General features: G+C 58.5%; 1 protein-coding gene across 1 annotated transcript; it reads left to right on the top strand.

The window, feature by feature from the left end:
- The first annotated feature begins 4,856 nt into the window (after positions 1–4,856).
- RAB11B (RAB11B, member RAS oncogene family) lies at positions 4,857–15,769 on the top strand. The gene is made up of 5 exons (XM_039251622.1): positions 4,857–4,977; positions 12,273–12,468; positions 13,279–13,472; positions 13,829–13,909; positions 14,724–15,769. The coding sequence occupies exons 1-5, from the start codon at positions 4,938–4,940 to the stop codon at positions 14,867–14,869; spliced, it is 657 nt and encodes a 218-aa protein (XP_039107553.1). The 5' UTR covers positions 4,857–4,937; the 3' UTR covers positions 14,870–15,769.
- Positions 15,770–16,255: the final 486 nt, after the last annotated feature.

The raw sequence follows: 16,255 nt of genomic DNA, 5'->3' as shown, positions 1-16,255 counted from the left end.
GCGCCCCTGTGGTGAGCACACTTAATGTCTACTCTCTTAGCAACTTTCAAGTACTAACTAAAATCACCGTGCTATACATCAGATTCCTCCAAATTTTCAACTTTCTTTGAAATCCATCAAAAAATATGACGATGGGTAGTTGGATACAGAGATGGATATGTAATAAAGCAAAATGTTAATAGTGGAATCTAGGTATTCTCTGTACAATTCTTTCCATTTTTCTACATATTTTAAAAACTTCACAATAAAATGTGGGCAAGAAAATTCTAGCCAGATCCTGTTGCCTTCTGAAGGCTCTCAGCCTCCCTCGGAGCTCCGTATAAAAAGGGGAGATGGGATTAGAAAACTGTTCAAGATGGATGTATGAGCAAGAAAGAGTACGGGGCACCTGGGTGGCTCAGTCGGTTGAGTGTCCGGCTTCGGCTCAGGTCATGATCTCACAGTTTGTGGGTTCGACCCCCACGTTGGGCTCTGTGCTGACAGCTAGCTCAGAGCCTGGAGCCTGCTTCACATTCTGTGTCTCCCTCTCTCTCTGACCCTCCCCTGCTCAAGGTCTGTCTTTCTCTGTCTCAAAAATAAAGTATAAAAATTAAAAAAAAAAAAAAGAGTAAGCCTCTCTCCTTGATAAATGATAAAATACTTCAAAACTGGGAAAAGGTCGAGACTTTCTCGACATGTGGTTCAATGCTATTTAATGCACTGCCTATAATTGTGACTCACATCTTATGGGCTGGAATAATGTGATGCCTTATCTCCAGGATACATGCTTGGGAAAGGCAACATCTGTCTGTGCCCTGAGGCCCAGCTGCTGTGTGTGTGTGTGTGTGTGTGTGTGTGTGTGTGTGCGCGAGTGCGCACGTGCATGCGTTTTTTTGTTTGCTTGTTTGTTTTTGTTTTTTTTTTTAATTTTTTTAATGTTTTATTTATTTTAGGAGAGAGAGAGACAGCGTGAGCAGGGGAGGGTCAGAGAGAGAGGGAGTCACAGACTGAAACAGGCTCCAGGCTCTGAGCTGGCAGTCAGCACAGAGCCCGATGCGGGGCTTGAACCCACGAACCGCGAGATCATGACCCAAGCGAAAGCCGGATGCCCAACCGACTAAGCCACCCAGGCGCCCCTGTTTTTGTTTTTTAAGTAGGCTTCGCACCCAGCGTGGGGCTTGAACTCACAGCGCTGAGATCAAGGGTAAGAAACTCCAGACACTTAGTCAACTGAGCCACCCAGGTGTCCCCCAGCTGCTGTTTTTAATAGGGGAATATATCTTTCCCATATGCCTCCTAAATGCTCCTCGAGGTAGTAGGGGCCTCTTTTGCTAGAAGAAAAGTCCATGATTTTGTCCTGTGACTCTTCCTGGATGGTTCTGGGGACAGTAACTTCCCTGGGGCCCTTGCTGAGATGATGGGTAATGAACTGCTCAGCTGGAGGCCAGACCCTGTCCAGGCTCATTGTCTGGGGGTGTCCCGTGTACCAGGAGGGCTTGCAAAGTCTCCCTTGAACCCGTTGTGGCTGCAGCTGGTGGGAAGTCCCGTGTGTGGAGGTTGACAGGGAGGGGGTTCCTTCACCTACTCCATCTTTTTTTTTTTTTTTAATGTTTCATTTATTTCTAGGAGAGAGGAGAGACAGCGTGAGCAGGGGAGGGTCAGAGAGAGAGGGAGTCACAGACTGAAACAGGCTCCAGGGTCTGAGCTGGCTGTCAGCACAGAGCCCGACGCGGGGCTCGAACCCACGAACCGCGAGATCATGACCTAAGCGAAAGTCGGACGCTTAACCGACTAAGCCACCCAGGCGCCCCTCTCCTACTCCATCTTAATTCTCAAGCTCTGCCAAGAAAGCTCGTCCCCCTAAACCTGTCCTTTGTCCTCCTCTTCGGTCTCCAGGAACAACACAAAGAACCACCACCACGACTGGGAACCAAACAAGAGCCAGGATGGGAGTCCAGACCCACTCAACTCCAGAACTGGGGCTCTTCAGCAACATCATCCCCCTGGTTGACTAGACCAGACTGTGTACTAAAGCTCCGTGGCCTCAGTTCCCGCATTTGGAAAATGGGGGGTGGGGGCGGGGCACTGGTACCCCACCCTCCCATCCCCACCCCTTCCTGTTCTCTGGTGCTTCGAGGATTTCAGGCAGCAGTAAAGTAAAAGCAGTCCAAACAGTGTCTGACTAATAGTGAGCACACAACATAAATAACAGTCCTCATTACAAATGTTATTACTCTAAGCTCTGCTGTGGGGTGGGAGGAGGGCAGCCCGACCCAGACGCGAGAAAAAACTTCAGGGTGGAGGTGGCTTTTGAGGCAGTTTTCAGAGAAGGGTGAAAATTCTACCAGGAAGGTCGGAGAGGGAGATAGCATTCCAGGAAGAGGGCACATCAAAAGCCTAGTGACCTTGTGAGAAAGTGAAGCTCACTGGGGAACCAGTGCACAGCGCCCCCTGCCTGCAGCATTTGGGCAGGAAGTTAGGATGGGGACCTGGTGGAGGGTGGGGGAGGGGGTTTGAGCAGGAATGTGTAGGTCTTCAAGCCCGCTGCCCAGGAGCTTGCTGACCAAGCCTGGGAGGGTCCACTCTGGTCTGGCTTCCGGTCTCACTTTTTCACCCCCTCTGATCTCTTGGTCCCTGGATCCAACTCTCCAGCGACCATGGCCATCTGACTGTTCAGATCCATCCGAGTTTCTCTCACTTGCTGTTGTGTCCCCCTAAAATGCTGTTCCCACCACTTCCTCCCCTTTCCCCAAACTTAGGGCCAATGCCCCGTGCTCCAGGATCCCTTCCCTGGGTCCCTAGCTAAGGAGCACCACGATCCCATAATGTAAGTTACTCTCCTCACTGCATGCCTCCCATCCTGAAACTACCTTTACACATGTGGTTCACTGGTTTTTTGTCTGCCTGACTCCAGCAGACTGTCCCCTCTGTGAGAGCTGGGACTTTGTCTTATTCAATACCGCATCCCTAGCACCTAGAGCACTACCTGGCACTTAGTCCGTGCTTAGTAAATGTTTACTAAAGGAAGAACCAAAAGATTTTTAAACAGGGGAGCGAGACAATCTGATTTATGTTTTAAAAGACAGCTCTGGGTGGCTCAGGCAGTTAAGCATCCGACTCTTGATTTTGGCTCAGGTCATGATCTCCCGTTTGGGTTTGTGAGTTTGAGCCCCCTATGGAGCCTTCTTGGGATTCTTTCTCTCCCTCTCTCTCTCCCTCTCCTGATTGCAAGTGCACTCTCTCTCTCTCAAATAAATAAACTTTAAAAAAGAAAAGAAAAGAATGCTCTGACTGGAGTGCCTGCTTGGCTCAGTCGGTAGAATATATGACTCTTGATCTCAGTGTGGTGAGTTCGGGCCCCATGTTGGGTGAAGAGCTTAATGGGGGGGGGGGGAAGGATTCTTTGACTGCTATAGAAAGAAAAGACAATGTGGGGTGAGGGCAGAGCAGGGAGATCTGGGGACAGACAACTGTACTGGTCCAGGCACTAACGATGGGGCCAGGATTGAGGGAGTAAGTGGTCAGAAATTTATGAGGGAAGAGGAACAGAATAAGGCAACTGAGGGAAAGGAGGGGAGGAAGAAGTAAGGGACTAAGAGATGAGAAGAGAGGAGTCCATGACCTTTGGCTGTGAGATGGGTATTGGAACGGAATGGAGGTGGGGGGTGTGTGTGTGGGGAGAACGGAGTCACAGGGGGAGGAGGACACATAGAAAAAGAGACCAAATTAGTGTCTGAGATGCCTGTTGGGCAACCCAGGGATGAGGCCTAGGAAGCAATTATGATTACAATTATGGTTATAATAAAATAACTAGCACAGAGCTCTCTGGTTACAGTATTCATCACTGATCAATTATATATTGAGCCCTGGGGACACAGCACCAACAGTGACAGACAGTCCTTGCCTTCATGGGGCTGACGTTCTGCAGGCAGGACACTAAAGAGATTACTGGATCAAGAAAAAGAAATACAAAATCTTTTTTTTTTTTTTAATAAGTTCTACGTTTATCGCGGGGCCCAAACTCCCCACCTCAAGACCAAGAGTCATAGGCTCCACCAACTGGGCCCGCCAGACACCCCCAAAAATAGATAATCTAATGTCAGGTAGTGATAAACCCTGGGGGTGGGGAGGTGGGGACGCAAAAAAAACAAACAAACAAGGCGAGGGTTTAGAGAAGGGGAGGTCATGTTGGAGAGAGTCTGATGTCCAGGAAGGATTTGATAAACATTTGTTAAAGACTTAATGACAGAAAGTGGATGGCTGACTTACTATGTGTTTAGGGAACTGATCTAGTTGTCCTCAAAAGATTCCAGGAGGTGAGTTTCCTCCGTTATGTAGCAGAGAAAACCGAGGTACAGGGGTATCTTAATGACTCACAAACGTAGTGATGGAAACCCAATCATGAGAGATGAGGGCAACACAAGGTGGAAATCCCCCCTCCCCCACCAGCTCAGAGGCCCCCGGAAACGGTCATTTACTAGGGCGGAGGAGGCTGAGCAGCGCGTAGTGACCTATGACGTCATTGGGACGTTAAATAGCGTAACATCACCTGGACGTAGCCCCATTTCCCTTCCTGGACAGGTCCTCTGGTACTCCGCGACCGTCTGAATCAGGCCTCTCATTGGTTATTCGCTCCATCAATCTGTTTCATTCTTACAGTCTTCCGCCCCGCCTTCCAGAGCCCACCTCTGATAGGCTGACGGGGCCGTCACTTCAGAAAGGTCCGCATTCCTTCCGCCTTTCTCCAGGAGACCGAGGGCGAGAGGGGTGGATCCCAGGCAGCGCCCACCCCTGAGGCTCTGCTTCCTCCTGTAATTGGTTGCCCTGGGTGCCGGTCGCTACGCTACCCGCCTCTTATTGGTCATTCAGCCGCCGCTCTGCGCGGTGCCGGCTCCGCCCCCGTCGGGTGTTTGTGGTGGGGCTGCGGAGTCGCCGATCCCGCCGGAAGCGCCAGGACAATGGGGACCCGGGACGACGAGTACGACTACCTATTCAAAGGTGCGGTCGGTGGGACACAGACGGGCGAGGGGACGACGGCGAGGTGGCGAGCCGGGGCTGCGCTCCAGGCCGCTGGGCCCAGGCCGGAGCCCGGGACTTGGGGCCCGGCGGGTCAGGCAGCCGGGAAGGCCAAGGCAGTCTGGGCTCAGTCAGCTTGGCGGACCGGACCGGCGGCCCAGGGAGGCCCTTGGGGGCCTTGGATGCGCCGAGGCGGGGCTGGGGCCTGGAGGGGGTGGGGCCCGTAGCGGTGGGAGAGGCCGTTAGGGGCGGGGCCTCCGGGAGCGGGGCCTCCCCTGAGTTTGGCGGGCCGGGCTGGGTGGAAAGCTCCATTCGTGTCGGGGGCGGGGCCGCAGGAGGCGGGGCTAGGCTGTGGTGGGCGTGTCCAAGAAGTGGGCTGGGAGGGGGCAGGTGGGGGTGGTGCTCTCACGGAGTGGGAGGAGCCAGCCCTCATTGGTGGCAACATGTCTGGGGGCGGGAAGAGAGGGCAAGGGAGGGGTTGAGGTGTGTGATCGCGAGCCCTGGAGTGGGATGCTGACCCAGAACTGCTCGGAGAGGCGCCTGGCGGAGGGACTCCGTGTGCCAGGCTTGGTGGCTAACCGCAACACATGTGGTTGAACTCTCAGAACTCTTAATAGAACTCTCGAAGTACCCGCCGTTTCCCAGGTACTTGCCGCACACGAATCCATTGCAGTGCTCATCCCAACCCTGTGAGGTCGTCGATATTATCCATCCTCTCTCCACAGAGACCTGGAAATCGAGACCCAGATAGAGAGGGCACGTGTTGGAGCAGGATTTGAGCCCAGGTCAGCTGTGGGGTTTACCACCTAAGGAGTATATATGGGGCTAATAAGCCTGTCCGACCACCTCCCCCAACACACGTGCACTGATGAGCTTGCCTTCCGCCAACCTGCTGGAGGATCTTCCCTGCCTGAGGGACAGAGGGCTCTAGAGCCTCACTCAAATGCGGCCTTGGCAGGTCAGGCAGCCATGGCTGGCCTAGCTCTCAGCTCGTGGCTCAACCGGGAAGACTTCCGCCGTCCACATCGCTGGCGTTGTGCAGTGATTTAAGAGTCACTGGCTTCACATTGCCAACCTGGGCTTTGGCCGACATCCTGGGCTCCCTGGCCGACAGTGTTGCCCTTGATAGCTAACCCTGGGCCCCCGTGAGGCACATTTGTCCTGCCGCATGAGGGTCTGCCTCCCACACTAGCTGTTGGCATCTTCCCCTTGTTGGGGAAGCCTGGCGATCCCTGGGAGTGCAGTTTACGTCCATCGCTGACCATCGTGTATGTGGTAGTGTGTGATATCATCTAACCCGTTGGGCCAGGGAGCCTGGGGACCTTGGGGCTGTGGAGAGCCAGGTGGAGCAATCCCTACCTGGGATATCTATGTGGTGAGATGCTTCTGGGCTGGGGGAGGGCCCATGCAGAGGCCCAGAGTTGTCACACAGCACCGTGGGCCCCAGGATTAGGGGGCCAGGTTAGGGGCCCAGGAAGCTCTGTCTGGGCTTTGGGGACGGCGACACGTGGACCCGACTCCATCCTGCTGCAGCTCATGCCTGGAGGCCGCTGATCCCCAGGCCCTGGCTGGTCACCCACCCGGATTGGGGGGGAGGACCCCCAGGGCAGGGGGCGTTTCCCCAGGAGTCACCTCCAGGTTTTGATGGGCCTTCCCCACTTGTTGTTTTCAAGCACTCGCTGTTATAAATAACTCAGCTCAATGTTTTTCCCAGGCATCCTGTGCCCTTTGAGTTATTTCTTTGAAGTCTGTTTCCAGAAGTACAGTTACTGGGTCAGGGGCAGTGGGGCGGCTGCGCGCTTCCTGGAAACCCAGATCTGGCTTCTGCGGCGATTGGCACAGAGTGGGGGTGGGGGCGGGGGCTGCCTGCCCTGCCCTCCTCCCCAACTAGCCTCGTTTCCTGAGCTGGCAGGTGCCCTGCTGACCTTGCCAAGCAGAGCTAGAAGTGAAAGTCTAACCCACAAGGTCATGGTTTCCCAAACTGTGGTCATCAGAGACCTCCGGCCCACCTGGAGGCCTTGCTGGCGGTCTCCCTGCTGTCTTTTCATGTGTCTCTTTAAATCCACTCCGCGCACTCCGCGTCTCACTCACTTAAATGGGAAAAGGAAACTGGGTGGGCTTGGCACGTACAGGAGGAAGGAGAGAAGCCAGCAGGCAGGCCACCCGGTGCCACATCACTTGCCAGTGACAAGACAGCTGAGACAGATGTGAATATGCTCTTGCACTGGACCCTCCTAAGACCCCTGTGGCCTGCCAAGGGGCAGGTCTGCGCCTTCGACAAGGGTCCACAGGGAGACTGCGCGAGAGGGATGACAAGGGCCAACTTTGTTTGTTGTTGTTTTTTAATCAAATGTTTGTTTATTTTTGAGAGAGAGAGAGAGAGAGAGAGAGAATCCTAAGCAGGCTTCATGCCGTATGCACAGACCCAGCACTGGGCTTGAACTCACAAACAGTGAGATCATGACCTGAGCCAAAACGAAGAGTCAGATGCTTAAGTGACTGAGCCACCCAGGTGCCCCCTCCCCCTCCCCGGGGCCAACTTTCTGACCTCGAGGCTCCCCAGCCCTGCTGCCTGGTGGGAGGGGGCCCCCATCGGGGGGGAGGGTGGCAGTGATCCTCCTGCCCCCACCCCTGTGCTCAGCCTCCCCCAGGCTTTAGTCACCTTCTGGCCCTTCCCCTTGGCACAGAGGGGCCACGCTTCTTGCCTGTGACACTGGCCCCTGGTTAGCCCTCCCACCCCTGCCTTGGTTATGTTGGCAGCCACATCCCATGCTGGCTCCCTTGACCTCCAAGACCAAGTAGATTGCCCCTGGGTGTTTTCCTCACTGCACGTTCCCCTCCTCCCGCAGGAGTAGGCTGTTTATTTGTACCTAATTATAGATCCGCACGTTTACCCCGCTAACATTTTATGCTGTGGGCCACGGATTGTTTTCCCATTCTCCGGATCAATCCCTGGGGGCCACCTCTGACCTCTCTTCTGGTAGACCAGGCAGCGGGATCCACAGTGGGAGCAGCTGTGTCCCCAAGGGCCACCGACAACTTCCTAGGGCCCCTGGCCACTCACCTGGTCCGTGAGGACGTGGGAAGTGGGAAGCCGCGGAGGCAGCCCAGGACCTAGTCCTCCGGGCTTTGTCTACCCCTGGGTCATCTTCAAGTCCTTTTGGGAAAGCGGGCGAGGGAAGAGTAGCAGCCGGCATCCAGGGAACAGGCCAGTGCTCACACCCCTCTGCTGAGTGCTCCCGAGGCAGCCTCCTGGCTCCCTAGCCCGGGCAGGGTTCCCGCCAGACCCACTGGTAAGGACCCAGGCACTCCATCTTCCCCCATTGGCAAATAGTGAGTGGCCTCGCCTGTGTCCTGGCTTTGGGCACCTGTCTGTCCCCTGCTTTGATGCCTCAGGATATGGCTGTGGCAAGATTGCCCCCAAGTGCCAGTCCCTGGGGCCTGGGATGGTCAGGGCTATCTTCCTGCAGGAGAGGCAGGGTCCTGCTCTTCCTGGAGTAGAGGGGCCAGCCACAAGTGGCCCCAGTGGAGGCTCCAGGGCTGCCACGCTATCGTGGGGCACATCAGAGGACCCTGGGCTTTAGAAGGTGCCAGCTCTTTGTTTTTGCCAACTGGGCTCGCCTGCTCTGCCAGCCAAATGGCACGTCCAGGGAGGCCATTTCCCTGGCCGGTGATGCTACCAACTTCTGTGGCAATTCTGCGGGCTGTGTCCTCAAGGGCCCTTTATTTTCCTAGGACAACAGATCACTTGTGCCCAGGACAATGCCGTTCTCATTCCCGGCCTGCACAAGGGGGCCAGCCTAGCCGCTGCCCCACCGGCCACCTCTCCGCATCGGGCACCATGTGCCAGCGACTGTCCAAGCAGCCTGGCCTTCCCGTCGCTCGTCTGGGCAGTGGCCGGCGGCTCTCATCCTACTCTGGCCTCCCCTTTCTCACTGGGGTCCCCTGACCAGGAACTTGGTCACTCTGGGTTGAGTGTCCCCAGCCTCCAAGGGGAATGATAATACAAACATTTGTCCCCGAGGTGGCCCTGAGAACGCAGTCACAAAGCCTTTAGGGCTGAGCCTGGCCCGAGGGGCTGAGGGGATTGTTGCCTAGGCCAGGGCAGAGTGGATGGGGCCAAGGGGACTCTGAAGTTGTGTAGTTGTGCCAAGGCGGGGAAGGGAGGGAGCAGTAGAGGTGGGGACACAGGACAGGTCCCAAAAGGGACCTTCCTGCTCATTTCCTGTTCTGTTCCTCAGGGCATAAAAATCATGAGCATACCTCTCCAGCCTTGGCCAGGTCCCCACGGCCGCGCAGGAAGGAGGGGAGGGCTTGGGAGTGTAGGCGGTGGGCCCCACAGCATGGTTGACAGCCACAGGCCCATGTCCGTCCCCCTTCTTTCCACCTTTCTCTGAAGTCCGCTCGCAGTCTTCCCTTGGGCACCCACAGTGTCACAACAGAACAGTGGCCCTGTTATCACAGGTGTCTGGCCAGGCCACATGGTGGTTTGAGGGGAGAGGCGAGGCCTGACCTGAAGGGTTTTGAAGGATGAGCAGGAGTTTGCCAGCTACTCCAAGGTCCACGAGGCCGCTGCCCACCCCCTCCCCCAACCCTGCTCCAGATCCCTGAGCTCAGCCCCGGACACAGAAGACGAGGGTCCAAATCCTGATGGGCACCTTTCCAGCCAGGTGGCCCTGGGCGAGTCACCATCTGGTGAGCATGGTTGGCAGGTAGGGGCGAGCCTGCAAACAGGCATGGGCTCCCATGTGTTGGGCCTGGTGTTCTCTTGGTTCCTAACCTGGAAAGGTTACGTGAGATGTGTGTGAGGTGGGCTTTATTATTATTTTTTCTTGAACGTTTATTCATTTTTGAGAGACAGAGCACAAGTGGGGGAGGGGCAGAGTGAGAGGGAGACACAGAATCCGAAACAGGCTACACAGCACAGAGCCTGACGCGGGGCTTGAACCCGCAAACCGTGAGGTCATGACCTGAGCCAAAGTCGGACACTTAACTGACTGAGCCCCCCAGGCACCCTGTCAGCGGCTTTCTAGACTCATTAAACATTCTTCTTGTTCTTCGTGCTCTTGGCTCAAAAGCGACTGGCCGAGAGAGGGTGCTGGGTCCTGGGTTCCTTGTCTGCCTCCTCCTCACCTGTGGCCTGACGATGGTAACCTGGGCATCTTCCGGGGGCAGGGGTGGGGGGCATGGGCTGGGAGGCTCCACTGGCCGCCTTGGCATTTGCTTATTCGGCAGGCATGGATCAGCTGCTTCCTGTGTGCTGGGAGTGGCACCAGGTCCTGGGGACACAGCAGGGAAGGAGACCGAGGTGCCTGCCCTTGTGGCCCAACGGGAAGAAATAAATAAGTGAAGGCTGGAGTGAGAGAGTGGGGAGAGCTGGGGAGGAAAGGCAGGGAGTGGGCTTTTAAGAGGATGGCAGCGAGGGCCTCCCTGGTCGAGTGCCATACCACGTGGAGGAGAGGAGGGCAGATACCAGGTGGGGACTGGGGACAGATGGTCCAGGCAAGGTGCGTCGTGGCCCTGTATATCTCCTAGTCCTGACGAGGAGGCCTGTGTGGCTGGAGCAGAGTGGGAGAGAGGGAGGAGGGGAGGGAGAGCACGGGGCAAGTGTGCAAGTGGATGGGCCTGGACTTGGGACTTCTACCCCAGGGAGGTGGGCGCCCTGGAAGGCTGAGGGCAGAGGAGGGTGGGACCTGACTTGGGAGCTCATGGGCGCCCTCTGGTGGCCTTCAGAAAAACAGCCTGTTGGTGTGAGCTTAACCACCAGGGCTCTGGAGAGACCCAGTGTCATGGACCAGAGTGGGGGCAGTGACGTGGGTCAGAAGCCGTGGGAGCTTGGGCATACGCATATACAACTTCCCACTGAGGAAAACCTTTTAAATTTTTTTAATGTTTTATCTATTTCTGAGAGAGAGAGAGACAATATGGCAGCGTGAGCAGGGGAGGGTCAGAGAGAGAGGGAGACACAGAATCTGAAGACAGGCTCCAGGTTCTGAGCTGTCAGCACAGAGCCCGACGTGGGCCTCGAACCCATGAACTGTGAGATCATGACCTGAGCTGAAGTCGGATGCTTAACCGACTGAGCCACCCAGGCGCCCCAGGAAAACCTTTTAACTGGGGCTGGGGATGACCAAGCCTACAGCTCCCATGGCTTTCCACTGGACAGACCCACCCTTGGGTGCCAGAGCCCAAGGCCCACACGTGGGGGCCCGTGTGCTTTCTGCTGGGGTCTCTGGTCAAACAGTCGTGTTTTGTTTGTTCTACGTTGCATATATAGCCGCGCGTGCCTATGTGACACACACACTGTGCACACAGACGTGAGACTCCAGTGTGCCCTGGGTCTAAGGACAGCCTCTTGGGCTCAGGCGCCTCCTAGACCATCCCATGTGGCCCTACCACAGGGCCTGGGGTGCCTTGGCCCCTACCGGCAATGCTTCTGTGGCCGGGGCAGGAAATTTGAGAAAGAGAGGGATAAAGGCAGAGACGGGAAGGGCTGCTCTGCCCTGCTCAGGACGGCTCTAGCTCTGGACATCTCTGCAGAAAGGGCCGCCTCTGGGGGCGTGGGGGCGGCAGGCTCTGTCCCTTCCCAGCTGCATCCAGAGGGCACATTCCTGTTCCGCAGGAGCCAGCCGTGACTGTGCTGGGGCCATGTGGATTTGCTTGCAGCGGCTCTCCAGAAGGAAGCAGTGGGTGGGCGTGGGGGTGAGGCTTCCCGCTTCCTGTTACTTACAGCTCAAGAGACAGACCCCTGCGCGTGAGAACCGAGGGGAAGAGTAGTAGTAATAACCGCTCCCCTGCCTGTTGTAGCGTGCCATGTGCTAGCGGAGGTCTGATCTTGCCTTTTCTCCTTGAGTCCCCCTCTTGCGGAAAAATGCGGCCCAGAGAGGTTAAGTGACTTGCCCAAGGTTGCCCAGCCCTGGAGCTTTCTTGGCCACCGAGCTGCTGTGGAGGTTCAGGGGTTCAGAGTGGGATCTCCTCTCTGCCTGCCAGAATGTCTATGTCCCTACACCGCAGCTGAGGCAGCTCTTCTCTCAAGGACCAGAGACAGCAGGGGTGTCCACACTGGCTGTGTTTCTGGAAGCCCTGAGCCCCTGTTTGCTTCTGCCCTGGGAAATGTGGTGCCTCGGGCGCCGGCTGTTCTGACGTTGCGGCTTTCCAGTTGGCTCCGCACCCCGGGTGCTGCCAACCGTTCTGCAGGTGGGCGTGGGTGGTGTACAGGCCGTGGCTCAGGGACGCTGGCCCGCAGAGTCTCACCCGTGTCCCTCCTGCCCCCAAAGTGGTGCTCATCGGGGACTCAGGCGTGGGGAAGAGCAACCTGCTATCGCGCTTCACCCGCAACGAGTTCAACCTGGAGAGCAAGAGCACCATCGGCGTGGAGTTTGCCACCCGCAGCATCCAGGTGGACGGCAAGACCATCAAGGCGCAGATCTGGGACACCGCCGGCCAGGAGCGCTACCGTGCCATCACCTCTGCGTGAGCGACAGGGCCGGGGTGCTGCAGGCGGCTGTGGGTGCGGGGCCGCTGGGGAGGATGGGTAGGAGACGCCAAGGAGAAGGGGAGAGCATATCCCTGAAGGGAGGGGCCCAGGATGCAGGGGCAAGACCCCCAGGAGCTAGGGGACCCTTGGGAAGACCAGTGTGCCCAGTGTCGGCCACCCTGTGACCCTGGGGTAGGCATGTTCTGCGGTGTCTCGGACCCCTGGAGTCTTGATAGGCCCTGTGGTTTTGCTGGGAGCTGGCTGCTCGGTGAGAGCTGTTACCCCGGAGTGGCCTGGGTCCCCGTGGCCGCTCACCAGCCCCGCCCCCCCATCCCGCACCTGTCCTGTCCTCCCACACGGGCCTGGTACCCCTTGCCTCCCTGTGCTCCCCGGTCACCGGTCCCCAGTGGGGCTGCCTCTTCCCAGACCTTCACTGTCAGTCAGCTGCGTCCTCTGGACTCTCTCTCCGCTGGTCACTTTCTCCTGTCCTTCATCCCTCGGGGCGGGTGTGTGTCCATCAGCCTCCCTGGTGGCCAGGTTGGCCGAGCCCTGGTGGGCAGCGGAGCTTTTGTGCAGCAGTGACCCTCCCCTTCTCCCCTCTTGTGACCTGCCCCATGGGTGTCCTCTGACCCTGGGTCCCAGACTACTTCCTCTGGCCCCGTATTCCCAAGCTGAACCTGGGGAGCCGAGCCTGCACCTTGGGATGCAGATGTCTCCCGTGAGGCCACCATGGCTGCAGCCCACGGAGCCCGGGGAGCCCCTGAAGGGCACAGGCGGTCGGCTCAGGCTCGGGCCCTGTGCCACAGGTACTACCGCGGTGCAGTGGGCGCACTGCTGGTGTATGACATTGCCAAGCACCTGACCTACGAGAACGTGGAACGCTGGCTGAAGGAGCTGCGGGACCACGCTGACAGCAACATCGTCATCATGCTGGTGGGCAACAAGAGTGACCTGCGCCACCTGCGGGCCGTGCCCACTGACGAGGCCCGCGCCTTTGCAGGTGAGTTGCGCCGGGCGGGAGCGGGTGTGGCCGGGGGCTGCTGGGGCTTCACTCTGGGCCATCTGCCCCGGGGCTTTCCCCATGGGCCACATTCCTGAAGGTGGGACTGTGACTGAGGCATCAGAGAAGCATCTGGAAGCCAGGCAGCAGCCTCACCCGGGCCCCCGCCATCTTCCCTGTCTGTGCCCATGGCCTCGGCGCCAGCTTCCCCTTCCTGACGAGTGGGCGTCTCAGTCCCCTCTCTTTGGCCCCAGCCATTCTTTTCTTGGGCCAGGCAAGCAGGGTCCCCGCGAGGGTTCAGGGCCACACCCTCTACTACCTCCCCGCTCACCTGGGCAATATTCTTTTTGTTCCAGAAAAGAACAACTTGTCTTTCATTGAGACTTCGGCCTTGGATTCCACCAACGTAGAGGAAGCTTTCAAGAACATCCTCACAGGTGACGTCACAGAGCCTGGCTGGGGCCACGGTGGTGACCCCGGATGCCCCCGGGGGTCGGGCATGATGGGGGCACCAGCCATTTGGGTTGCCTGCTCCAGCACATGGCCCCTGAGGCTTTATTTTTTAAACCTGTGAGCCAGTCTGGATGTGAGGACAGACATGGCACATTCCATGGGATCAGGCCAGACCCTGGCCCTGCTGGCACTCAGGACCTAGAGACCCTCCTTCTATCCAGCTTCTCCCTTGACCCACCTTCTCCCTGCACCCGGCTTCTCCCTTCACCAGGCTTCTCCTGCACCCGGCTTCTCCCCGCACCCGGCTTCACCCTGCACCCAGCTTCTCCCTTGACCCAGCTTCTCCCTTGACCCAACTTCTCCCTGCACCCGGCTGCTCCCTGCACCCAGCTTCTCCAGGGGGGCCCTGCTGGCTCAACCAGAGAACAGCCAGCTCAGGCAGCTGGGGAGGCAGGTGGCCTCAGGGGCACAGGGCGTCTGGGCTTCTGGGAGTTTATTCTGAGGAGGAGGGGCCTTTGATCTTACAAGAGAAGAGGCCGGGCAGGGAGGTACATCTGTGACCAGATTCGGGTCTCGCCTTGCCGAGCACACAGCCAGCACGAGGTGAGGGTGGGGGCCTGCAGGAGCTCACCACCTGCCCCTGTCCCCCTTGCCCCGATGGGCACAGTGGGCTGTGGCTGTGGGCTCAGCCTCGGGGGTGCTCCTCTGAAGGCGTGAGGTCCAGATGAGCCCTGGCGGGGAGGGCGTCGCTGTGGGTCGGGCGTGCCGCGCACTCATCCCTGCCCCCCCCCCCCGCAGAGATCTACCGCATCGTGTCACAGAAGCAGATCGCAGACCGCGCAGCCCACGACGAGTCCCCCGGCAACAACGTGGTGGACATCAGCGTGCCGCCCACCACCGACGGACAGAAGCCCACCAAGCTGCAGTGCTGTCAGAACCTGTGACCGCCCCACGCCTCGCCCGAGCGTGCGTGCACGTCCTCCTCCCGCACCCCCTCCTCCCGCCCTCCCCTCTCCGCCCCTCGGGTGACTGGCTCCTGCCCTCCCACCGAGCTCCGCATGGCTGGCGCGGGCCCAGGAAGAACAGGAGTGGGCGGCGCGTGCGGCCGCTCCAGGAAAGCCAGAAGCCCTCCCCTCCCCCCGTCTCTTCTGGGGTCTCGGTGCACATCTGGCGGGACGGGGAGGGCCAGCCGGATGCGAGGAGGATGGGCGCCCCAAGCGGGCTTCTCCGGTTTTCCACGGCAGAGGCCGGGGAGAGATTGCCTCCGTCCCTCTGTGGCCAGTTGGCCCAACTGGCCCGCGGTCCCCCTCCAGAACCCCTTTCCGGGCTGATGCTCGAAGAGCAAGGCACCAGGGGGCCGGGGCAGGCGGACACTCTTGGCTCTCGGCACCCCTGCCCCCCCCCCCCCCCCCCCCCCCCCCCCCCACGCACAGCCAGCAGCGGCACACGCACCGGCACACGCCTTCGACCTCTCCCGTGCGTGCGCGACTCCAGCTCCCGCCTGTAGATTTATGCGGGGAGAAGACCCCCTCTCCTCTCCCCTTCCCCTTGCACGCAGCGCGCTCTCCGCCCCCCCTTCCCCCCCCCCCCGTCTTGTCTCCCGTCTGGTCAGGAACCTGTTGCAAGTGAAGCAATATCTCCGTGTTTTGTATATACAACCGCTCTTGTAGCCTTTGGTTTTTTGTTATTGTAGAGAAACACAGATTCTTTATACACTTTGTAAGATTTACGCCAAACCCCAGCTCTCGATCTCTTATTCTCCCTGTGGCCCCTGCACTGTTGCCCGGATGCCTCATTTCTTCAGCCCGTTACTAAAATGTATAATCCGACTTCCTGTACAGAAACCTGCGGCTGCACCTTTGTGTTCTTTCTCTCCGCCAGGCAGCGGCCCGCGGGCCACGGCACCTCGCCGCCCGCGTCCTGCTGCGGGCTGCGTCACCCCGGCTCGGCCCCTCGGCCCCTCGGGGAGCTGGAAGAGCAGGCCCCAGCCCCGCGCAGGACAGTGCAGAGGCCCCCCGAGCGGACCCCGGGGGCCTTGACCCGGGTGGGAGGGGGGATGTCCTCCCCAAGCTGCCCCTGTGGCTGCAGGGTGTATTACATGTCCTGGCCCAGTACCCGAGGGTGCCTCCTGGCAGGAGGGGCGGGGCGGGTGAGCTGACCCACTGCTCCCGTTTCCCAGCCCTGGGGGTTGGACAGTCATCCCTGCCCTCTGCTGCCCACGCCTGCCCATCACCTGGTGTCCCGGCGAGGACAGAGGGGAGGGGCTGCTGTTGGTGATACCAGAGCCCCCCCCCCATCCCAGACTGACCTTTGAGGAGGGCCCAGTGGGA

Source organism: Hyaena hyaena, unplaced genomic scaffold (genome assembly GCF_003009895.1).
Source record: "Hyaena hyaena isolate Hyena2069 unplaced genomic scaffold, ASM300989v1 scaffold_396, whole genome shotgun sequence".
Taxonomy (NCBI): Eukaryota; Metazoa; Chordata; class Mammalia; order Carnivora; family Hyaenidae; genus Hyaena; species Hyaena hyaena.
This window is presented reverse-complemented; position numbering and strand designations above follow the sequence as displayed.

Bases quoted from the DNA above. Each gene is read 5' to 3' on its own strand.
- RAB11B (XM_039251622.1), top strand. From the start codon at position 4,938: ATGGGGACCCGGGACGACGAGTACGACTACCTATTCAAAG. The intron at 4,978-12,272 runs GTGCGGTCGGTG...CTGCCCCCAAAG, and splicing joins GTACGACTACCTATTCAAAG to TGGTGCTCATCGGGGACTCA. The intron at 13,910-14,723 runs GTGACGTCACAG...CCCCCCCCGCAG, and splicing joins TTTCAAGAACATCCTCACAG to AGATCTACCGCATCGTGTCA.